Below are 25491 nucleotides of genomic sequence, written 5' to 3'. Positions count from 1 at the left end.
TAAAAATAACGGTAAAGTCAGAGAGATGTCTGGCAAAGGTGCAGCACATTTGTTAAGGTTGCTGGTTTATTTATCTCTCCTGTCTCCATGGTGACTAAATCCAGGGCTGGGATTTAATGGACTTAATTTTGACCTCTTGTACATCTCTTGACTTTCCCAGTCCCTGATATAGAGAGAATTCATTTTTACCATAAGAGAGAAACTGCCTCACTTAGAGAAAGTGTCCAAATTGGACTCTGGAAAAGTGGTATCCCCAGAGTCTTCGATTCTTCTGCCGTCTTTGATCAGAGTTCATGGGGCACTTGTAGAGAAAGTGAAGTCTTTTAGATAAACATGCACATACACGTATATACATAAACATGTGCAACATTACCATTGGCCCCGGGAAATACTTTTTTTCAATTAAAATAAAGTATTGTTAATGTGAATTAACTTTCAGTGAGAACCTTTTAAAAGTGAATCTTTTCCATGAATATTAAATCAATTGGAACATGGATTGGCTATTACAATTTTTTATTTTAAAAAAGTATCTCCTTTATCTATTACATCATTCTAAGTCTCCATGCGTAGAAATGTTGAAACCATATTTCAGAGTTCAAATGTATTAAACTAGAAAGGTTAGATTTGACTAGGATTCCCACAGAAGAAGTCAGGTTTGGACATTGGAATTCAAATCTAGCGCTCTGTCCATACCCAAGTGATGTGAAATGAAAACAAGGATCTCTGAGCAGTAAGGTAGGTAGAGTCATACCATCTTGAAGTTGGTTCAAATCATTTTGTAAAACTTTTTATCCTCTTTCGTATGATGCTTTGAGACTTACAAGATACTTCAGTTTTAGGAAATTTAATAATATATCATAAATTGAGTCAGTGCCATATTTAATGCTAGTGTATAGTGTGTGAGTTTACTCATGGATAATTTATCTATTTGCAAGTCCTTTCATCTCTAGGAACAAACTCACACATGTTAATTTTCTTTAAAACCAAGCAAAGGAATTAGTAAATGATTCATGAGGACTGTACAAAGACTGAGACAAGAGAAGCGACTTAAATGCCCTTACATCCTTATTCCGCAAAAAATATTAGTGTTAAAGTCTGTCATCAAGTTCAGTTCAAGTCTGATAGGAACTCGTGAATACTTAATGTTTTTATTAATTTTGTAACATCATAAAACTCAATGGATATGGAAGTTGTTTTAAGGTTTTCTCCATCATCAACTCCTCTATTAATAGTACAGAGACTTGAGAAGCCAACAACAGATGCTCACTGGTGAAAGAAATCCATACTTGTGAGACGAATGTTGGATACTCACAAGTTCTAGGGTTGAAACCTTGCTCAAGTGTCTTACCACTGTGAACTTAGAAAATTTATGAGATTAAGGTCATAGTCATATACATTTTATTATGGTCAGTACAGTAAGCATAGCTGAGGTCAAAGCTTTTACAGAAGTTAAAACGTCAAGGCCCAAAGCTGTTAACAGTGCTTGCGGAAGCATAGCACTTTTATCCTCATCACTAAGCCTACTGTGGAGAACTGGGCTTATTTCCTCATGTCTTTAATTTTTAATGTTTTACTTTTGTTTCAATAGGTCTAAGGATGAAATCAATTTAAATTTAAAAAGGATGACGTATATTAAGATGTGTTTAAAATAGTAGTCTCATTCTGCTATCCTATCAGCTAGATAATTCCTTCTTTGTATAGCATGTCACACTGAAGGATCTCCATCTGATGGGTGAACATCTAGTTTCTGTACCAGTTCTTCACCTGAGCAGGAAAGCAGTGGTCCTTAGGTAGTTTGGTGAGAATTTGTGGTCTTTCCAAGACTATGGAATCCTCTTAAGCCATGTGATATGTGTCTGTTATGGCCATTTTTATACCTGCTTTGTGCATGCCTGCTAAGGCGCTTCAGTTGTGTGCAACTCTTTGCGACCCTGTGGACTGTAGCCTGCCAGGCTTCTCTGTCCATGGGATTCTCTAGGCAGGAATACTGGAGTGGATTGCCATTTCCTCCTCCAGGGGATCTTCCCAACTCAGGGATCGAACCTGCGTCTCTTATGTCTCCTGCATTGGCAGAAGGATTCTTTACCACTAGTGCCACCTGGGAAGCCCATATGTGATTCAGGGGTATGAATTAATAATTTCCCTAAGATATTCCAAGTGTTTCTTTCCCAGAACCAGTGGAGTTTTTCTGTGGATTCTGGTGAGGACTTTGTGTATGTAGTATCAGTGTATATGGCTAGGGGATTCATAATCCATAGTGTGTTATTCACTAAAGTAGGTTCAGATGCTCACTCAGAGCAACCTGCAGGTGTCCATATAATACACTTCACCCTCAAATGCTGCAGCATGCTTATCATTATGTGGTTGCAATTTTGAAATTCTTAGACCTGCTATCAGATTTGCTAAGATTCTGACACTTACTTTGGTGGTGGCTAGGAAAAGATGTAAGTTGAATGTGAAATAAGCTCCATTTTCAGACTCGGGGGACTTTTTGTCTATTTTTAACCACCAGCAAGTGAAAAGCACTTTATATCACTGCCCTTTATCTCCCACATTACACGGTCATATTATTTGTAGTGTTGAAACTTGAAAGGCCCGTGTAGGAAATAAGAATTGAGGGTCTTGTTTGTAGGTGTAAAACTGGAGAATTGGTGTTGAGGATAGTGAGGCAGGAGGTTTGAGTTAAATACTATAAGTGATGAGGAAAGGGATTCCGAAACAGGAAGTTACCAGCATGATAGCATTATATAAAATCTTGAGAGGATTCCGTGGCTGTTTATATTACCTAAGGATGGTAGATTTTATAAACACTTAACTACAAATAGAGGGTCCTTCTAACCTATTGGTTTTCACATTATATTCCATGGAACCCTATAACTCATAGAAATGTTTCAGAGGTTTCACCAACATTTGAATTGGATTTTTTAAAGTGCATCAAACTATTTTAAAGACAACAGACACCCTCAACTGTGTTTCATAGAAAATTTTGACATACATGAGAACACTTACTGAATGACTTTAAGTAAAGGTTATTAATGTCAGCTTAAAATAAAATTTTGAATAACACTTATCTGTCATCCATCAAAGTCAGGATAATATTTCTGTTGTGGGAATAAAGACAAAAGGTCTTCAGTGAGACCATTACACTAAAGCCATGTGTTAGGGCATCAGCCTGCAAAAGCTGAAGTTACATTTTGGTTTCCAGTTACCATGAGCACTTATCCATCTGTTATATTTAGATTTTTTTTTCTAGTACCTTTAGGAATCTGGAAACAGATGAGTATTGCTTTCAACTTGAAACCACCATAAAAGGGGAGAGGTAGTCAAGAGGCTGGAGGCGGGCTCCAGTGTCATCCCTCGGATGGGGCCGTGTGAATGGATTAGGGAACGTTTCGAAAGGTCTCTCTCTTGGCCCATAGCTCAAAGTGTTCAACACAAGTCTGAAAATGGGTGGGTACAATAGTACAGTTCGTTAGGAGATTTTCAGGGCTTCTTTGATGATGCTTAAAAAGCCTTACAATGGCGCTGGCTTCTTTCTTTCACTTGGAGGACGCCATACTCACTTTGGTCCTTTCATTATGGGTTGGACCACATTCTCTGCCTGTAGTCTAAGCCAGTACCTGCCTTGTTTATCACTGAAGTTGGTTTTTTTTTAAGTGTTTGCTTATCTATTTTTATTTTTTGCTAACATTTTATTATGAAGATTTCCACTTTGTAATGATGGTGTGAAGAACACCTGTATCCCCAGCCTCTGGAGTGTACTGTTAGCATTTTACTCTGCTTGTCTGATGAGATATCTAGTCATCCCTCTGTCTGTATCTATCAATCCAAATGACTTCGGGATGCATTTCCAAGAATATGTGGTAGATTTCACCAGTCAAGTAAGTTCATGTATTTTACATACTTTGAGTCTGGCTTTTGAAACAGTATCCAAATATGCCTAAAGTGGCATAGAGTCCCATGAAAGAAGGTGTCAAATAGATGCCCCAGTTTTACTGGGCAAAAAAATTAGGAGTCTTATTTTAAAAGTCGCACATTTTCTGGAATTCTGGCATGGAGTTGGAAAAGAATACTGGCTTATTTTTAAATCTGGACTTTTTTGTGACTCAGACATTGCTGACCCCTGATAGAGAAGGGGGGTTATGCTTGTAAATTTTGTTTTCATCGTTGAGACAGGAGCCAAATAACTTCCAGTTCTTACAGAGAGGCAGGATATCATCTTTAAAAGTGTTTTAAAAAATACATCAGTGTTGGTGAGTCCAACAAAATCTGTTGCATTTGGAAAACAGGGAAGCAGTTAACTAAGGACTAAATTTGCTCTCTGCTAGATCCTGTCCCAAACCCTGGTGTCAAGGTGTTAAGTGCGAATTATTAAGAAACACTCTTGTTACAATTGGGAACACTGAGACTGGGATGGAGATGAGAGGTTTTCACTGTGGCTTTTGCCCCCTTGATGTGGAAAGCACGCCCTCTGTCCTTGCAAAGCTGCATTGTTGTTCTTTTTATTCTCAATCCCCAGAACCCCATCCAAACACTCTCCCTTGGCCCCAGGGTTGGCTGGGTATATTTCCTTCTGGAAGTCTTCCCTTGCACTCCTGAGTTAGCTGGCTGAAGAGCCCTTAAAAGCATTTCCAAGGAGTTGGGCCCCCTCCCTATAGGGACTAATCCCAGTTTCCACTTCAGTTCCAGCTGCTGTTGCCTGGGTAGAAGCAGATCTCTTGGATGCTTCCAAGCTGTGAAACTTCCAAGAAAAATTTAATGTTTAAGAATAAAAAGTTAGGATTGGGGATGTGGGTAAAGAACTGGGTGGTGGGAACACGTGTATACCAGTGGCAGATTCATGTTGATGTGTGGCAAAACAATACAATATGGTAAAGTTAAAAAAAAATAATGATAATAATGAAAAAAAAAAGAACATGGATTTAAAAAATTACCTATAGGGAGTTGTAAAAATTTAAGCAGTGCCCTGAGACAGACACACTACTTCTTTAAAACCTATTAGAAGTCCTTAGCGCCATGAAAGGATAATGCCCTTTGGTCTTGGAAGGGACTTATTAGGTTGCAAAGGTTTTGATTCCTCTACTACTTACTTGCTCTTTGATCTGAGACTTTCATAAGCTCTGATAATAAAACGAACTTACTGTATATGGTGTAGTAGAGAGGTTTAAAACTGTATCTAGTTTCTGTTATAATTCAAGTTTTTGAATAATTACTATTAATCTGATTTAATTTTGTTTGAAAACTGTTGTTTTGTATGTGAATACTTTATATTCTGTCATGCATATGTACAGGGCCACCCTGGAGTAAATGGCATGTCCACAAAACAGTTTAGAAACTTCACTTCCTGACTGCAAAACAGATGTTCAAACCACATAGAAATTGATTAGGCTGTGTACCTAGTAGGAAGGTGGAAAGCTTCTAGATTTATGGGGACAGGTGACAGTATGAGCTTCTATTCTTAGTTTGCCCTTGCTCCCTCTCTTAAGGCAAGACAGTTAATCTTTCTAACATCTCAGTTTATCCATCTGTAACACCTGTACTCTTCTTTCATGAAAACAGTACCTGGTTTATATTTGATAGCATTTGAGGACTTGATATAGAAAGTGGCATCAAGGCACAATTACTCCGTAGAAATTATTCATATGTTGAATGATAATCTTGACAAATTACTAATTACTACATTTAGAAAGTTACAACTCTGGAGGGAATTGATATTTGATATTGTTGTCCTGTGTGTTCTAAGTTACCATCATAACAGTAGGAAAATAAACCCTGTTTTGGCTGTGTTACAAAGGGATTAACTCACTTCTTCAAGTGGTTACTAAATCTCCAGCCCTCTGACAACAAATAAAAAGTGCTCCTTGTTTTATTTAATTTTTCTGGGAAAAAAAGTCTTCTGACCAACCTTGGCTTAATTTTTTCTTCTGTGGAGAGCTTTCCAAGTTGTTCTCTTTGTAAAGAATGAAGGATAAACCATACTTAAAGCAACTTAAAATTACCCTCTACAAATAGGCAGAGGTTTTTAGGTCAAAGCCAAGAACCAAGATTGTGTGGAACTTGTTTATTATATATTTGTTTCCTGCTACTTCTGCCTTTGCAAAGAATCATATATTAACTAAATAGCAAGAGGATTAAATAATTAGACCCTAAGGAAAACTAGAATACCCGTATGCCTATTTTCTGAATTCTGTATCCTTGGAAGTTTTGGGCTAACATGAGAGAAAGAGAATCCTTGCCAGTCCTTTTGCAGTGTTCTGCTATTAGATTTTAGTGGTGTATAAATGTGTGTGTGTTTACTATGAAATTGTGTAAGTCGTGTGAAAAATGAAATCTACTTGAAAAATTAAAAGACACTATCTACTTAGGTCCAAAGCCTGATTTGTATATGTATTTTTGTTTTCCAGATTTTTTTATACTACTTTTCAGTTCATATAGTACTTGGACACACAGGATTTAATTTGGTTCCTAAAACATCCTATAAGGAAGGCAGGTCAGGTATTCATGTCCCCATTTTATTGATGAGGAAGAAAAATTAAATTGGCTTGTGATCAGGTAAACAGGGGGTTTTTGATTCCATGTCTATTGGCCATTCATTGAGTTACAAAGCAATGAAGCCAACCAAATGTTCACCGTTCAGTGCATTAAATGGAAGCTTAAAATGAATTTAACTTTTATAATGTTGTCTTCATTTACTTTGACAAACATAACTTGTAACTGATTTTGCACTTGCTAAAAACTTTCAAAATTAGACGTCCTTTTTCACAGTTCCTGAATTCATCTTTTCTCTGTACACTCCCTTGTCCAGTGTAGTCATTTATAGCATATTTTAACATTTATTTATGACCTTAAATGAGTAGACAGCTTGAAGAGAATTAAAATTAGTTTGTTTTTGTAATTTTTAGTATACTCCTGGCCCTCTACACTGACCTGCCACAACACCGTGACTGAGGATCCCTATTTTAACATCTAACAAAAATCACTGGTAGACGTATGTTTTAACCGGTTGCATATATTATGCTAATTTATGAGCATTAACCCCTTTTTCTGAAACCCAAAGAGTTAATTTTGTGAATGTTCACTGTGAGGTTGGAGTGGGAGAGGGAGGGAGATTTATTCTTATTTGTCGAAGAAACAGGGAGGAACCATCTAAGTTGGTAAGTCAGTGACAGAGCGCGAGTTGCCTGGCTTCTGTTAGTTATGTGAACTTTAAAAAAGCAAGTGCCCACTTCAGAGAAGACTGACTTTTGAGATGATAGACACTAAGTTGCTCTTCTGCTTTACAGAAGGAGCACTCACAGGGTCCATTTAAAGCTCTGATGCAGAACTGGAAAATCCCTGACAGGTTTCCATAAGGAAGGTGTGTGGTGTTGCCTTCCGGGCGGGCAAGGTGAAGGTCAGCTGTGTGACTCAGCCACACCAGCTCTGGCTCAGTGCTGAGCATGGGCTCCTGTGCCCATCCGCTGGCCTAGGAGGCCCTGTGCCCAGCTCAGCTGGCTCCAGTCCAGCTTCTTCCCATCTGAGAAGCCACCTTTTATTTTGTTCAGTAGATAAAGAAGAGAATGTGAACCTGTGAAAGTCAAATACCATATATACTTTATACCTTTTCTGCCTAAAGAGTTGATGAACTCTAAGCGCCTCCTCAGTCTTGAGGGGTCACATCTCGGTTGTCCCCGGTGCCTCACAGTGCGGCACTGCACCGCGATGAGCACATGTGTATGTTGTCAGGATAAGTGACTCAGTTTATTGTCTTGTAACTCATTGGCCAAGCATTGTGGTTTGGTGCAAAGAGCACTCAACTTGGAATCAAAAACCACTTCCTGTCTGGGTGGCTTATTAGCTGAGGGTAACCTTAACGTAGTTGGCATGGGATTTCCAAGTGGCATCTTCTTTGCCTGAACAAAAATAATCTGCCGTTTCAGTAAGCTTTGGTGGGTGCTGCCTGATCCACTTGAGATCTCTTCAGCCTTTTCCTCTCTGTCTCTTTTCTTGTAAATCACAACGCTGCTTCTTTTAGTGCAAGTTGACCCTTGGTATTAGAGAAAGGCAGTCTGATCAAACTCACCAACTTTTTTAGTTAATTCATCCCATCATTTTAAACTTTGCATATCTCTTACATCAGTGTTTGTAATAATAGACTTGAAATAACTTATATGTCTATCCATAACGAACTATAAATTGTGGTCCATCTTCACAGTTGAATACCATATACATGTTACAAAAGTCGAGGCTCTTGAAGTACTAACATGAAAACTCAAAGATATATTGAATAGGAAAGGTAACATGTAGAAGAGTATGTGTAGTGTATCATTGTTATGTTTTTTTTTAAAGAAAAAAATGTACATGGCTGTCTATGTTTCATATGCCCAGTATCTCAGGAAACGTAAGACACCAGTATCATTGGTTCCTGATGGAGAAAGGGGAATAGGTGTCTGGAACAGGCAGGGAAAAAAAATTTTCACTATATACTCTCTTCTAACTTTTTGTCTCAATATGTATTTAAAAAAGAAAATAAATCCACGTGCAGAAACAACATTCACAGCAGCATTATTCATAATAGCTAAAAAGTAGAAGCAGTTCATGTCCATCAACTGGTGAAAGAATGAATAAACAGGCTATAGGATATCCAGACAATAGGGTATCATTCAGCAATAAAAAGAAATTAAATACTTACACATCTACAACACGCATGAGCCTTGAAAACATGCTAAGTGAAAGAAAGCAGCCACAGAATTTTTGGTCACACATCGTATGATTCCATTTATATGAAAATATCCAAATAGCAAAATCCCCAGAAACAGAAAGTAGATTAGTGGTTGCCAGGAGCTGGGAAGAGAGGGAATAGGGGGGTGATAAAAATGTTCTAGAATTAGATAAGGGTAATGGTTGCACCACTTTATGAATATACTAAAACCCACTGAAGTATACACTTTAATTTTATGCTGCGTAAATAGTATCTCAGAAAATAAAAAACAACTTGGTGAAGTCATGAACGTGGAAACTTTGAGTCGCTGTGAACATATAAAACAAGAAACTTTTAAGTTTCCACCAAAGAAATCTTTCTGTTGTAAAATATTTTATGTAGCATTGCTGATAACACTGAAAACCTTCATATCCTTAGCTACTTTCACTAATACCCACCAGTGAACTTTCTGTTTTCTCGTGGAACATTGTTAACCCAGATGAAGTCCTGGTTGATAGAATTTTAAGCAAAATTAATACCAAAGAAAGGATTTTCAGTTATATGGGATTGAGAAATGGTGGCTGCAGGCATTCCCCACTCCCTGCCACTAAGAGAGAAAGTGATGGGAGGTTTCAAAGAAGCCTCAGAAGGGCAACCCCTGCCCCTAGCCTGCCTCCCCAGTGAGCCACTAAGCCACCACTTCCTTGGGTTCTCCTGGTCATGTTGAGTCACAGGGTTTGAGAAGCCCTTCCTAATAGGAGGGGCTGAGCTCTGGGGCTCTGGGGTGAGATTGGTGGACCTGACAGTGTGACCTCTCTTCCCCTAGTCACCAAGTGTTCATAGGTGCTGGGCCATTGCCATCGCAGCATCAGCCTGTCCATGGGTTGGTCAGAGAACAGTCTCCTGTCAGTCTTCCCCACTCCAGGTGCTTACACCTGAGCTCATTTTGGGTTGAGCACAGCAGTGGGACCACAATGTATCCTGGCTCAGGGATAGGTTAGACAAGGCACAATCTCAGCTCTGCCACTTCTGAGACCTTCGGCCTGAGTGTGCTCACTCAAGCGAAGTCTCCCCACAAGCAGCCTTACCTCATCTTGTAAGTGGCTTAAGAAGACCACGTCTTCAGATGCATGTCCTTGGCATTCATTCTGAATGAACTCATGTGATCCAAGACTAAGCTGTGGTTCCTGGAGTACAGGCAGCCTCCTCTTATGCATCTTCATAGGCAAACTGAAGATCAGAGGTGTGAGCCACAGGGGGCATACCTCATTAATTCGCCTCATCAAAGCAAGGCCTTTTTGATCACGTAGGAAGGTCTGATCATCCACTGGGCTCACTAGGCCCTTACATGTAGGAGGGACGTGGGGAAGATCCTTCCCCAGCCCAAGACTGAGCAGGGTACCTAGATCTAGTGGGTCCTGTCTTTTCACTAGAGGATCAAAAGAGCAGAGTTTCAATCTCCATGGGTCTCTACCATCTGTAAACCTCCTTGAAAATATGGGAGGGACAGTTCTCCCCCTGGATGGTCCTGCTGCCAAAAACTGATTTCTCTGAATTCCTAGGACTTTCAAAATTGCTCTTGGTGGCCCCAGTCATTCTCAGGCCCAAAATCCTTGCCGCTGGGCTCTTGGCCAAGATCCTGAGCTCTTATCTTTTTTTGTACATATCCCCTGTGAATTGAAGATAAATTCCTCTTTTGCAGGAATCTGCTTCTTGGAACATCCATATTTTTAGAGTGAAATTGAATAAATAAAAATAGGTTGTGCTTGCTGTGTGCTAACCACTGTTCTAAATGTTGCCAGTATTTACTGTTTCATTTTTCATGACAGCCCTGTTAAGGTTAGGTACTCTTTTTATCTCCATTTTAAAGATGAGCGGAGCCACAGAGACGTTAACTAATACGTGCTCGCACGCAACCACTAAGTGGTGGAGGAGGCAAGAGTCAATTCTAGACATTCTGGCTCCACAGCCCATGCTCTTATCTACTATGCTGTATTCCTTTGAAACTTTATAAAACATAACTCCATATTAAACTCAAGGAAAATTCTATGTTATTTGTCTTAGAACAATGTTACTTGCTCAAACAATCTCATATAAAATTAAGACTTGATTTTCTTTTGTGGAAACCTTCCAAAATAGTTATGGTGCGGTCTGAACCATTTTATCTGAGTCCTTGAGTACAGTGATCGTCATCACCATTCGTTTGGGTTTTCCTGCCTCTGACAACCCGGTCTTGTTTACATTCAGTCTGTATTCATATGCTTGTTCTCTTTGATTAACATACCACTGGAAAACTAACAAGAAGGTTTGGGGTTGGAGGTAAACGTGATGGAGGCTTCCCGAGTGTGTGACCTATGATGGCTTCTGCAACTCTAGCTGTGGACTTCTCCTTGGGCTGTGTTGGCTGGACCTTGTGTCACCATCATCCTGTCTGTGTGCTGGCCGCCAAGTGAGGCTTTCAGTCTTCTAGAACCCCATTTGGCCCTATTGCCTGACAAACTCTAAACTTCCTGAGTGATGCCCAGATCATGGCTGGATGCCTGTCCTGCCCCTGTGCTCTCACACTCACTTCTGGGTACCATGACCAACTTCAGAGAACCACCCGTGTTTGCAACTTCTACCCTGAATTGTGGGGCTTCCCCTCTTAGGAGTTGAAGGAACCGATGCAGAATGAAGGGATGTAGTTATTCCAGTCCTTTGATGCCTGAAGACAGGTTATATGCTACTATCACACCCTGAAGCAGGGCTCATAAGGTGGCATGATCACGCCTCTGGTCCCAAGTAGCAGGGTTAAGAGTAAGGAGATGGAAGCTTATTTGATTTGCTGTTCTTTCCTGTTACATATGTTAATCAGCTGGCTAAATTATAGGCTAGGTTCATGGAATGTTTAGCTCTCAAGCATCTATCAAAGGCTTAAAATGTCCATAACAGGTGGGGGCTTGGTAAATGCCAGGACTTAGCATGATTGAACTGGTGTTTTGAGTCATGGCACATGGCAACATGGAACTAAAACAGATATATCACAAGTGGCTGGTAGAAATAGACTGGAAGAGAATTTTAACACCTAAAATATGACAAAGATTTGTCCTTACGAGCTTCTCAGTTTCATGAAGTGTTCGTTTTCTTCTGATCAAAATTCTGTGTTTGTAGTCTATATTTCCTTCTAAAACTCTTTCTGATTTTTCTCACTTCCTCTTTATTTCCTATTTTAAGTGACACTTCAAATATATATGTTTAAATCTGAGATCATCATAGTGGCTCACTTTGAAAATCATTTCTTCACTGTTGTCCTGATGGTGATTTCTGGTTAGAAGGCCACTGAAACACCTCTGGGATGTGGTTAGGATAGTTCCTACATCTTGGTGAGAGTGTAGGAGCAGTATGGGAAGGGGCAGACTTTGGGGACAGGAGACATTTAAAACTGTTACTAATCATGGAGTGACATTTTCAAAAATCAAATGGCAGAGGCCATGGCACGTGTTGAAATGCTTGATCTGTGAGTCTTACATGGAAATTTTCTGAGCCCTGGTGAATTGTGAAATGAACAGGCCTTCACAGGAGTGAATGAAGATTTTCAAGGTGCTCTGCTAGTGCGAGGGTATTCTGTTCCATGTATTTTATCTCACTTGTAACAGATCTTCCCCTTTGGTAGCCACCCTTTCTTGAGTGAAAGCTTCCCCGTTGGGGAGGAAAAATTCCAGGTTCACTTTCATTTGGATCTTACCTGATATAATTGCCCCTTGTATGGGTCTGGGGGTCCCCTTGTTTTATTCTTTGACCGGTTGTGACACTGAAGCAGTGACTTTGCAAAATTTGGCTTGTCAGTAAGAAAAAGTACTCTTCTCACCCTAAAGATTGACAGGAACATGAGATGGCAGAAGTTGTCCTGGCCTTTTTCTGGCAAGAGCACATAGGACAAGAAATACTCTGGAGAGCGCAACATTGAATCACACCATGTCTGGGTGCATGACTGGGTGCCTTAATCTCGCGGTTGGAGTCGCTCGGGAAAATTGTTGGCGGAGGGACTGGGGAGCCTGACAAAGTTAAAACTTGCAGTGTATTAATGTATTAGTAGCAGGCATGGGGAGAAGACGAATGGAAGAGAAAAGGTGAAAGTAGTGATAGGTTCACAAATACTGCATTTCAGGTTGTTATCAGCCTGTTGTCTCTGGCTGGACTCACGGCCAAGTAACTAAACCTGAGTAAGTTTTCCAGTTTCTTCAGTAAAAGAGAACTACGGTAAAGGGAGAAGGGTCACCACAAGCCAAGCCGTGAGTGAGGAACTCCCAAGATGTGGGCCAACTGGGTCACTGAATTCGCCATGTTTGACTCTTAGGTTGCACCCCTTTGAACTTTGGAAGTTTGATCCTCCCAGAGTTGTTTGTGAGGTAGAGATTCTGAGGTTCGATTGCAGGGTGAGAATCCCCATGAACATGATTCCACCTGACCTTACCCTCATCCCAATTTCTCTCTCAGCTTGACACATGGGATCCCATTAAAGGGGCTTAATTGTTGACATCTCAGAAGAACCTTGTTATAAAGCCCCAGATAAAGCTCCACTCTTCCCCACACTGGCTCTGCCTCCCCATCGATTCCCTGATCACCCAGAATCACGAATGACCTCAGAAGGGCGGTGGCCTCTCCCCATCCAGTGCACCTAAGCTGTCCTTTCAGTCCTCTGCCACAGTGGCCCTTTCAGCTCTCCTCTCCATGCCCACTGCCCAGGGTGCTTTCATGCAGGTTGTCCTCCTGACATCTCAGGGGAGAACCACCGTTCCCTGTCAGAGCCCCTCCCTGCTTCTGGAGTGAGTGAGTAAGGAAGTGAGGCGGTGTGTACGATGGCTCCCTTGGCTATACGCTCCCGCCCTCGCTGGGCTGCATCCTGCCTCTGGAGCGAGCCTCACTCTTCTCATAGCTTTGCTCACACTGTCCCCTTTCTTGGAATGCCCCCTCCCCTTCTCTGTGCGCTGCAGTCTCCCCCATTCTTCAGGGACCAGGGCTCATGTCATCACAGCCATCTAGCCTTGTCCAGTCCCCCAAACCCGATGTGATCTCTGACTGTGATAAATCTTGATACCACTTTTCCATCTGTCTTGTTGTACTCAGCGTGCCATGCCTGGCCTGCTAGTCATCTGTATGTTGATCTTGGTACACTGCTCAGGAAGGGCTGTCTCTCATTCTTTGTGACCAACAAAATATTTTGCACTGCACAGTGAGACATGTGTTCAGGAAGTGTTATAAAGTCAACGAATGCATGGGGTGGTGTTATCTACAGCTGGAGCCAAAGGTAGGTTAGATGTAAATGCAGAGTGGTTGGATGGCAGGAGTGTGTAGCTAACCTCTGAAATGGTTCTTGGGCTCTCCTGTGAGAGGAGACTTAGACGTTGTGATGCCCAACACTCACCAAAAAATCATCCTGATGTTTGCTGGAGCAGGAGAGGCTGAAAGGCCTGAAACATGGCCTTCGGGCGCTAAAGAGATTTGTTCGTCAAACACCAACCAGCTCCACTAACAGTACATGAAGGTGCTTTGTAAACAGTGCAGTGATTGTTAAGGGTGTTGGCACACATCATGCTGTTAATATGTAACAAAGGTGGCTCAGATGCTGAGTAACTGTCAAGGTTTCTGAACCACTGAACCACCTGCTCTTACTGAGAAATTGATTTTCACCCAGCAAAAGGCCTTCTCTGTTTTGGTTTTGTGAAAGTTGTAGCTTTGTGACTTGAGGACATGGGCAGTGGGGACAGATGTCAAAGCAGATGGTGGTTATACCTCATTAATTTTTTAAGAAGGCAGAGTTCACCTCCTTGGTGTAAACTGCAACATAAATGCTGTTGTCATTGCTCGAGTTCCCAGCTCACTCTGGCTTGTTGGAGTTGACTAGTGAATAGTCAGAAAGCAGTTCTCTTGCTTCTGTGTTTTTCCTTGTGTTTCAGGCAAAAGAGATTTAGGTGTATTTCCTTATTTTATATGGCTCTTGGTCTGTCTGTATTGTGTTGCCACCTTTGACGAGGATCAAGCGGATAAAGGAATTACTCTTCTTGCCCAAGGTCCTGGGGCCCCAGTGCCTGGGCTTCTGAGCTTATTGTTCAGAGCAGGCCAGACAGACATTTAAAAATACATTAGCTCTACCTAAAAATACACCTCACTAAAATTGAAAATTTAGCGTTTGTAAAGGTTAATCATCCGATAAAATAAGAGTATTTCCTCTGAGTGAAAAGTTTGAGTTTGTATTAGGGGTGCGGCATAGTTCAACCTGGCCTGTCTCCCTGCCAGAATGCAATCAGCTGAGATAAGGAGGAGGCTGTGGAGGCATGGCGGGAGGGCAATGTCACTTCCTCTCTTTCCCCAGGCCTTTTTTTTTTTTTTGACACTAATGTATAATAAATCTGCCTGTACCGTCTGGGACTTTATTGTTATGTCATTTGACAGCCAACTAGGAATTATTGATAGTTTTTGCTAACTTTTAGAAAAACTTCTCTTTAAACATTTGAAGAGCATAAGAACCACGAAACCCATTGGTTCATTCATCATGAAGCATGTATTGCTTACCTGTGGGATCTGGGAACAGGAAGCCAAGTAAAGCATGACCCTGGCTCTGGGCCTGCGGGGAGGAAGGGGGGGAAATAGGGTGAAACCAGTGACAAGCAGTAGATGAGACATGGCATGACCCAGAGTGAAGGTTGTCTCCTTTCTTAAACTTCAATGGCCAAGGCCACTTTTTAGGAATCCAAGTGGGCCTATGTCTCCGTTTCATATGTGTCTTGATTAATGCTTCTCGTCTTTAAATTCAGTTTTTTAACACACAGCTTTCATGGGGAGCAGATTGGGGAAGAGAGTAGGGAGAGTGGGGTGGGGAGCATGGTTGCTCTTTTAAACAGGGTGGCCAAAGAAGATGACACTGCAAAAGTGCCTTGGAGCAAAGCCTTGAAGGGAGCAGAGGAGCAGCCATGAGAGGCTCTGTGCTGAGGGGGCGGCTGTGGGGACCTGAGGTGGGGTGTGTCTGGAGGGCGTGAGGCTGAGGGGGGGCAGGCATGAAGCCAGAGAAGGGTCAGGACAGAGGTGGGGGACCGACTCACAGACCATCCTCAGGACCTCAGCTCCTCCTGGAGCTCCATCCCAGTGACCAGCCTCCAGCCAGCGGATGCCCCGTGAAGCCATTAGAGCATGTTAGGATGCCATGTTTTTGTCCCTATTTCTACTTTGACTCTCCCTGGCAGTGAAAAGCAAGAGATGTTGTTTATAGGACAGTGTCCCTTCCTTGGCGTACATAGTAGGTGTATGTGCGTGTATGCCGCTGCCTCCTGCCCCACGCTGACTCTAAGGAGATACGTGGCTAGAATTGCCCTCTTCAGTATTCTGCTGATCTCTGGTGCAGACCAAGGAGGACAGAGATAATGCCCTTGATCTGTGTATTCTTCATGTCTAATCCCTTTTAATTACACTGGTAACATAAGTTTATCTCTTATAGTAACTTTTATCATTAACAGCACAAAAACTCTCCAGAAGACCAAGTGCAAGCTCTTTAGGCATATAAAGTGGATTAATGAGGGTGGCTCAGCGTTAAGGTATGCCAGGGCTGAGTCTAAATTTTATTCCGGTACAGGGATCACTTTCTATGTGGCCTCTCTGGCTCTGGAGCTAATTTGGATGCTGAGTAGCCCCACAGGTATTTATATGTAGTGTTTGGTATTTTTACTGGGTCCTATTCTTCTCCCTTGGATCACCTAAAATGGTTAAGAATTTTCTAGTGGGATTAAGGTTGTGATCTCTGGGGAGGGGTGGGCCATCTGCTCTTGGTTATTTTTGTGTTAGCCACTTCCCCTTAAATGTATGTTCACAACTGAGCCGCAGCCTTATCAGCTGGGCTCGAGGGAAGACTGGCGTAGGTGCTGCTCCTGAACTCGGTGTCTGAGCCATGGCTTCCCATAGACACTCAGGTAAAAGCTTCATATTCTTTATCTTCTAGCAAGCACAGTTTTATTAGGCACTGAATCCATCATTGGTCTAAAAGATACTTTTCGATGAAATTATTTTAGTCTTGTCTAAATAGTAAATAAGTCTAACTCATCTCTTTTCTGTCCTTCTTCAACTGCTGTTTTCAAGACAAAAGATTATTCTTACTCAAGTAAAATCATCAGTTTGAGTAGTTTATTTTTTAATATCTAAATATACTACTATATCGTACAGTTTCCAGGACATCTTATGAAGCTGGAGGACACTGTGAGGAAAGAGATTTTCTTTGTTATTAGGATTTTTTTGTTGTTATTTATAAGATACAAATCTTCATCTTGACAGTGCTATAAATCGAATTTAAAGTATTTGGAAAAGATCAATCAGATACAGAGCTGGAAGGAGGAAGAGTTATAACTAAGAAAGTCCATACTGATTTAACCATACCTTCTCCTTTTCTGAGCTGTGTTTTGAGTCTTCCCGAAGAAACAGCTATGATACTTTTGATATGACATGTAGATTATTAACTGTTCTCATCAGAAAAGGGGTCAAAGCTTCAGAACCTCTGGAGCATCATTATCATTACAGTGAGAGTTTTCCTGAGTTTGAGAAAGCCCTTTGGCCATGGACAAGACTCCCGAGATAGAGCCAAAGGCCTGAAGGATGGCCAGTTTCCCCAGAAAGCCCAGTTTTCTGGAGTTAGCCTGCTGCCTCTCTCTCCTGCAAAGCCAGGAACGTCACTGTGGTTCTGTTGCCTTCTGCCTAAGTAACAGTTCCCTTTCTTAGCAACCAGGCACTTTGTGCCATCTCCCAGCTTTCAGATTAAGGAGCAAAGTAATTATCAGTGGCAGTCTTTTGGAAAAAACATTTTTTAAAACTTGTAATTGACTGTCAATATTTAAACAATGGAAATACTTTTAAACTTCTCTTTTGGTATTTTAAAACAAATACACTATAATGGAATGCTTCCCTGGTGGCTTAGACAGTAAAGCATCTGCCTGCAATGTGGGAGACCCGGGTTCGATTCCTGGCTCGGGAAGATCCCCTGGAGAAGGAAATGGCAACCCACTCCAGCACTCTTGCCTGGAAAATCCCTTGGATGGAGTAGCCTGATAGGCTACAGTCCATGGCGTCGCAAAGAGTCGGATATGACTTCACTTTCACTTTCACTTTGATATTTTAAAACAAATACCCTATAACGGAATGCACTGCTTTAGGGAATCAGTATGCAATGTCTTCCTTGTTCCCAAGTGTTCAAGAGCAGTCTGTTTTTCTCCCCACCCCCAGGAGCCACTTTGCAAACATGGCACCACACGCCTGAGATTGTGGTAATCGGCCAGCATACACTGTCTTTGGGTGTAGACAAACTAGTCAGCTGTAGCAATTGTTCCAGTGGACCTTGAACGTGTGTTAACTAGTAGAGTAACTCCCTGTTTTATTTACTAATTAAATGACAGAATAGGGAAATATATTTCAAAGGTGACACGTTTATAACACACCCAACCTTGGGTTTTTAAATGGCACCAAATCCTGACATAACTTTTATGTAAATCTGAAGGCTCTAACTCTGACTAGACAAACTACTGGCACCGTCTAGATGATTTTTTAAATCAGGAACTATTTTAATAGTTTATTTTAATCAGAACTCATCTTCTGTTGCATTAGGTTCATAGGTCCATGAAAGCAGTTGAGAAAGAAGTGCTCACAGAAAGAAGCCCCATAGTGCCCTGAAAAGGACTTTGTGTGGACAGAGTAGAGGCTCTGATGACTGGATGGATCATAATCCATTTTTAGGGACCATCCACATACTGAGAGGACCTTTCAAGGACAAGAACTGATGCTTTTGTATTGAATATTTACCGTTTGCAAAGTTCTGCAGATTTCATTCCTTACCCTTTGGCCTTTAAAGTTGCGGATGGGGCAGATGGGAGGGCAGTGAAATCATGTAGCTCCCTTTCCAGGCCGGAATATAAAGGGAACAGTGGGCAAGGTGGGGAAGACCCAGTGAACTGGCTTCCGGAAATCACAGGAAAGTGGTAGTCAGAAACCTCGTTCAAGGGTGAAACTGAACGTTTTGTAGTTTGAATGACTACCAAACAACCGCCTGCTACTTTGCCACAACTAGAGAAACGGAAAACACACGTTCTGTTGGCTGCCAGGTCAGCGGGCCTTTCTCTCCGGTGTGAAAGGCAGAATGTGCTGCATGTATTGCGTGCTACGTTCAGAAAAGCTGTGTCAGAACAGAGCAGTTCTGGGAGAGGATCTGTCCAGGGAAAGTTCAGGGGCACGGAATGTTTCATTGGACCATCTCTACACAGCCCCCTCCTGATCCCAAGTGTCATCTAAACTGGGTTACCTGTGACCAATGAGCCAAAAGAGGAATTCCAGGCATTTTGGAAGCCTCCTGAACGTGGTCTGTTTGTAGGGCAAAAATGACTTTCTAATTTTCTGTGAAATTCTCTGAAAGCCCACTTTTCAGTGGTGACTCAGGAGCCCGCCCTGCGTGGGGTGGGACCTCCAGGTGTGCAGCTGTGGCTCCTGCATAAGCCTCCCTTTCATCAGCTGAGGCTTCGCTCTGTTGAATGTTCTCAGGAAAGCAGTATACCCTTTCTTTAGAAGCCAGCATTTATACATGGAGTGACTAATGTCCTGTCCTGGAAATAGCAATTAACAGACCAGAAATAACCTATGTTTTTTTCCCATTTGAGTTGCTGTTCATTGTTTATACTGTATATTATGCCACTCGTGGAAAGTACATAGTTAGAAAAATGCTACCTAGTCATAATATTCACTTTTTCCTTAGATATTCTTATTGTGAGCCACTTGGGCAGGAGAGGGATAATGAAGATTAGCAAGAAATCCCTGAGAGAAAATGTATAAAACAGAAACAAGATTATTAAATACAAATTGTATCTTCTCTAATGAGAGGTTTATGGTAAACAAATGTTGTGTAATGTTGTATTTCTTGTATGTGTACATGATTAAATTGAAAGCCCAAACTTTTTATTGAGGTATTGAGGTTTATATAGGGCCCTCTTAGCATGTTGGATATCGTTCAGGAATTTTCTGAAAGAGGAAGCTTGTTTATTAAGTGAAAAATGATGTGTCTTTTGAAGCAGGCATAGCGAGAAAGTCAGGCTACTATCTTGGAATAAATACTAAAATTTGATCACCCAGTCACATTTCCAGCTGCATTCCAAGTGGCTAAGTCTATAAAGGACTGTCACCTAGACATCAGCACCTTAGAGTCCCATGAGCAGTCCCTTTATTTTCTAAAACAGAAATATTTGTTATTAAATGTTTTTAATAAAAGAGGTTTTAAAAGCTGAACAGTGATAACTCACCTCCACCTGTCAATCCATAGGCACAAACTGGGGGACCCATGTCGCCCGGGCCCTGGATCGGGTTTCCAGGGCTGCTAGCGTACTTGCAATTGTTCCTGTGATAGAGGAACCTCACTAGCACACAGGGGTGAAGGCCGCACTGTGAAGTGAGATTAGTCAGAGATCTCCCCTGGGGCACACGTGTTCTGGACAGGGACAGGCAACCTTGAAGGAAAGGATCATTCTAATGTTATGTATCCAGTGTTTCATCTTTTGATTGATGACCTGCCCTTTCCTGATAACAGCAACAGGCCAAGGCAGAGAGATCTGAAAATTTTGGAAGGTTAAAAGGTTTTGTATTTCACAAACGTAGAAATTGCTAAGGAGGTAGAAAATTGTTCCCTAAGAGCTAAATGCCTAAGTGGATGTCATTCACTAAGATTAAAGAGGAGATAAAAATGCCATCTTCACCATTTTTTCCCTCTAGTCTCTTATTTCTAGCAAAGGGGAAAAAAGGAAAGTGTAGAGATTTTCTCTCATGAAGTCAGATCTTCACGGTGGATCATTTTGGTGGAGCCCACAGATCAGAGTGTTTGCTGTCTTTTAGGAACTTCTGTCTGTCTCAGCATTGTCATTTATAAGCCACTTTCTTAAGAGTTGTTAATCTATTTGATGACAAGTAGTAACAATATTTTGCTCTTGTGCACATTATCCATATTTTATGCAGAGTTCTGTTGTGGTAACTATTTCTGCAGCAGGAATGTATTACCCCAGCTTCTACCTAAGTATTCTGCATGAAGGTTTGAAATAGTTTTTGACCAAATAATCATAAAGTTAGAAAAACATGAGGTAATCTCATTCAGGTTGCCCAAGTTCCACTTATTTGGATTTATTGCAGAAAAGTACTAAAGTTCGTGAATTTGACATCGACATTGTTAACATGCTTCAAGTATTTCCAGCCTGTTTACTTATTAGGCAATAAAGCTTGCATTCCTAGAAGTGCCTATTTTATCTTGACAAATAAGTGTTTCCACATACATGAAAAAGGCTCAAGTCAGCTGTGGAAATTGTTCTAAAAGGGTATGCCCTTTGAAATCTGTCACTCCATCTGGATACAATCTCTCTGAGTTTAAGTATACTGTGACGGGACATATGAAATAACCCTGGACTTTTCATCCTACAAGAAGAAAAAGTAATGCATACAGCGGGGATTCTAAAACACCAAGTGGTCGGACTTTGGAAAATTAGTGGTACCATTAACCAGGGGTTGATTCACTGAATTTTCCTTCTGCTTGGTTTACAACCGTGTACTGTAGGTGTGAACAGTTTCACTGGCAGAGTCTGTTTTCAACATACTCTTGTTCTGCCGTGTTCATTGCTTAGCCATGGATTATGGATTAGTTCATTGGGTGCCTAGAAACTCTGAACAAGTCATGTTCCAGAACTATGAAAATTAACCAGTGAAGAACTTGGCATTGGTAAAGTAGTTATTTGAAAGTATGTGGTTTTAAGCTGGGAAGGGCTTGGCAGGTAAGATCTTAATGGTAGTGTGGACCACAGTGGTTTTCCTTCTCTCGAAAACCTCTACATAGAATTTACTGTGTTTTCTGGTAGGCTTTTTTGGTATGACATGAATATCTGTATTTTTACCATAAAGCTAGGACTCAGAAATACCACGAGATAGACCCAGCCTTTAGGCGGGTCTGTGTATGGTACTCTGGGATAGAAATATTAGAATCCATTTCTATTTTGGATGATATCAAAAGAGAGTGATATATATTAAAATGAGTTGGGTGCAAACTTCTATAGACTTTGATAAGAGAGAAGGAGGGATCTTCAAATATGGTCCAAGAAGATAGTCTGTGAAGGACTAAATCCACCATGGTTACTAGCCACACAGGAAGCCAGTGCCGTGTAATCTTACAAATTCTGATTACCTGCCAAATGGCATTTAGGAGCCACTGATAATTTAATTTCCTGGCACTTACTGTTACTGGAGATTTATTTGGTTTCTCCATGAAGCTCTTAACAAGAAAGTAAATCTTTGTTGAGTGTACAATTTCAATATGGAAAAGCTAATAAGACAAGGATTTTATGTGGCATGTGAAAGGCCAACAAGAATGAATTAAGGAGAGTGATTGTCAACATTCTGTCCTTGTGACAGGCACTCTGTCCCATGTACACAGGGGCTGAAGACAGTTTAAAAGCTCCCTTATGTACGCAGTGTGTAGTTCAAGGAGATAGACCTGGTTTCATCGGGGCTCTGCTTTTCCTTTCTAACCCAGTTATGTAGGGGGGCACCCCAGTTTTCTTTCGGGGGAAAGTACCAGTAAGAACTTTTCTCGGGTCTCAAATGTCTGAACTGTGACACAACTGTCCCAAGCCCCTGTCTTCATAGAAGAATGTCACTCCTCGTCTTCAGTCACCAGGTGTCTGGAGAGGAGGGTCTTTGGGAGCTGGAACTGCTGGGGTCGGGGTGGGCGGGGGAGGCGAGCACCCGCCCTTGTCTGGAGGCTGCTGGTTCTGAGTGAGAGTTCACCGCCTTCCCTGGCGCTGCTCAGACACAGGGTGTGGTTTCCTTAGCTCACTCTGCTGTTTGGTTGCCTGCGGCAACAGGATCCAAACAACGTGGACATGTGTTTGCATAAAAAAAAAAAACTGGGAATGGGACCCAAAGTGGGAGTCTGGGGCTGTTCAGTTAGCGGAAGAGCTACGGTGAGTACCAGGCAAGTGCTCCTTCCTCTTCCCTCCTTTCTCTCTAAATTAGTCCTGGGATGTTCGCTCACACAGTAACCATGTTTGTGGGTAGCTGGAGAAAATAGTGTCTGTTTTCGTGTTTCCTGGGCAAATTAAATAATCATTGTCTATTTACCAATGTAAATTTCTTTTTCAGGGAGAGAGGAAGAAATTAGCATATGCTTACAAAAGTTGGGAGCTAATAGAAACTCATATTTGTTACCTTTTAAGTAGCAGGATTCAGAGTGCTTTTTATGGGCTGTGACTTTGGGGTGGGGAGGGGGCAAGGGGAGTTGTTCATAGGAACAAAGTGGAAGGGGTTCTTGGAATAATCAACTTAAAATCTTTTAAAAGTCTTTTTTGCCCAGATTATACTTTACAGTTGCAAAATTTTTTTTTAAAGCAAATGTCCTAAATCATACAGTTTATTAACCATATTGATCTTCAGATGCTCTAACGAAGGGGAATTTGATTTTGGCTCATCTCAAAACCAAACGTCACTGTGACAAATAGTTTTCAATTGCAAGACTGGCTGGTACCTATGGAGAGTGCCATTTTAATAAGTCCTCTTTTGCCTGAATGTTGGGCTTCAAAAGTTAGTAAAGTATCTTGTAATAATTCTTTAGGATTTTTGTAGGGATTAAAAAGTGCTCTGGCATGTTTAAAATAAATGCAGACATTTAAACTAAATGACTAAGTATTGCTTCCATGCCTAGCGTGGTCCACAGTCAGCAGTAAGTTTTTCTTTAGATGAACTGAACTTTGCAGCTAGGAGGAGAGCAGGGCCTCCAGACGATACTCTCTGTGCTGAGAAAGTTGGGGAGGGTGACGGGGCTCCTGGTTGGGTCTCTAGTGAGGGTCTGGGCACCTCCTTCCTGTGAAGGGGGAGCCCACGAGCTGCCACCTGCAGACTCGACCCAGAGCAGTGTGTCCTTTGGTATAGACCGGCCTCCCCTCTCCAGCCTGCCCGATCCCAGCCCTGCCCTTGCTCGTCAACCGCGCCCCCCCTTCAGAGTGCCAGGGACTCACGGCAGGATGCTTTTGTCGCGGGTGTCTTGGTGAGGTGTCTGTTGCCTGGGTCCCAGGGTGGCCTCCCTGGAGCCCCTCAGGCACACTCCAGCCTAACCCTTGGCTCTTTGTCCCTCCTGTTCACCCCCCACAGGTCCTTCCAGCTATAAAGTAGGCACCATGGCTGAGAAGTTCAACTGCCACTACTGCAGAGACAACCTGCAGGGAAAGAAGTACGTGCAGAAGGACGGCCACCACTGCTGCCTCAAGTGCTTCGACAAGTTCTGCGCCAACACGTGTGTGGAGTGCCGCAAGCCCATCGGCGCCGACTCCAAGGTAGTGGCGGCTGTGGGGGCAGGCGGGCGGGGTGGGGGCCATGTGCGTGGGGCCCTGGCCCTTCTGCTTGGGCTCTGGGCAGGGGGCGGGGGCGCTGTGTGGTCTTGAGTGAGGTCTTGCTCACCGAGCCCGGCTACTGCTCGGTTCCCAGGAGGTGCACTATAAGAACCGCTACTGGCACGACACCTGCTTCCGCTGCTCCAAGTGCCTCCAGCCTTTGGCCAGTGAGACCTTCGTGGCCAAGGACAACAAGATCCTGTGCAACAAGTGCACCACTCGGGAGGACAACCCCAAGTGCAAGGGCTGCCTCAAGCCCATCGTAGCAGGTACCAGCCACACTCAGCCCCGGGGCAGCCAGGGAGGAGGCCCTGAGGGCAGACGTGGCAAGGGGTTGCTTGCGGGGATGGGGCTGGAGCCGCGGGGAGCCAATGCTGGAGTTCAGCGTATATATGCACGCATATATATACCTGAATATATGTGTACACATATATGCTTGCACACACGCACACACCTGGCAGCTAAAAGAACACTGGAGAGAACTGTCTGTGGCAAGAGAAGGAAGTGAAAAGTATGTAGCGCTTTCTCATTTGGGATAGTAAGTGATCGAAGCATGCTTCTTCCTTAGGGTGTAATTCCGGGTCACATTGCATCTCTGTATCCACAAAGGCCATGAGGGTGGGGGAGTGGGGATTCAGGCATCTGACCCTAAATCACTACGGCCGGGGTTCCCTTCCTGACAGAGTCTGGGTGGGCATGACCACATGGAGGATGTGGTGGAGAACTCCCCGCGGGTAGGTGAATGGAAGCATGGGGCCACGCACTGCAGGGCCTGCATTCCGTCCACTCTGGAGGGCCCAGGCAGCACCCCGAGTGGATGCAGCCCCCTGCAGGGCACTGCCAGTGGGGCTACCCCTTCGCTTCCCCCCCCCCCCACAGGAGATCAGAACGTGGAATACAAGGGCACTGTCTGGCACAAAGACTGCTTCACCTGCAGCAACTGCAAGCAAGTCATTGGGACAGGAAGCTTCTTCCCTAAAGGGGAGGACTTCTACTGCGTGACTTGCCATGAGACCAAGTTTGCCAAGCACTGCGTGAAGTGCAACAAGGTGCGTGTCAAGGGAGTTCTAGCAGTGTTTGACAGTTTGCAGAGCACTTGCACACACACTCTCCCCTTCCATCCTCACGACAGCCCTGTGACGTAGGAATTATCATTCTGTGGTAGTAGAAAGCAGCGCCCAGGCCAAGGCAGGCTGTCCAAGGGCACACTGGCTCTGGAGGCCGGCCTCCTGCACCCAGTTGCTATGTAGTAACCTTGCACAGGGGCTCATCTTCTCTGAGCCTCAGTGTCTTCAACTGTAACTGGCGGATAATAATAGCACCTGCCTCCCATGGCCATTGTGGTGATTTAATGAGATACTATAGACCAGAGCGCCCAGCACAGTGCCTGGCACGTAG

At 42.7% G+C, this 25491-nt stretch overlaps 1 protein-coding gene across 15 annotated transcripts in view; it reads left to right on the top strand.

Moving 5' to 3' along the window:
• Window positions 1-25491, top strand: part of FHL1 (four and a half LIM domains 1) — a 64373-nt gene that overhangs the window by 35975 nt on the left and 2907 nt on the right. For 10 of the 15 annotated variants that reach the window (XM_042241549.1, XM_042241548.1, XM_027962753.2 and 7 more), the window contains 3 exons: window positions 23855-24036; window positions 24188-24362; window positions 24973-25142. In XM_042241549.1, the coding sequence (XP_042097483.1) occupies window positions 23881-24036; window positions 24188-24362; window positions 24973-25142 (501 nt within the window). In that variant the 5' untranslated portion in view covers window positions 23855-23880. Of the gene's footprint in view, window positions 1-16532; window positions 22683-23854; window positions 24037-24187; window positions 24363-24972; window positions 25143-25491 lie in introns of those variants that run through there. The other 5 variants (XM_060407218.1, XM_042241547.2, XM_027962752.2 and 2 more) reach the window with 4 other exon arrangements.

Source organism: Ovis aries, chromosome X (assembly GCF_016772045.2).
Source record: "Ovis aries strain OAR_USU_Benz2616 breed Rambouillet chromosome X, ARS-UI_Ramb_v3.0, whole genome shotgun sequence".
NCBI classification, from domain to species: domain Eukaryota; kingdom Metazoa; phylum Chordata; class Mammalia; order Artiodactyla; family Bovidae; genus Ovis; species Ovis aries.
This window is presented reverse-complemented; position numbering and strand designations above follow the sequence as displayed.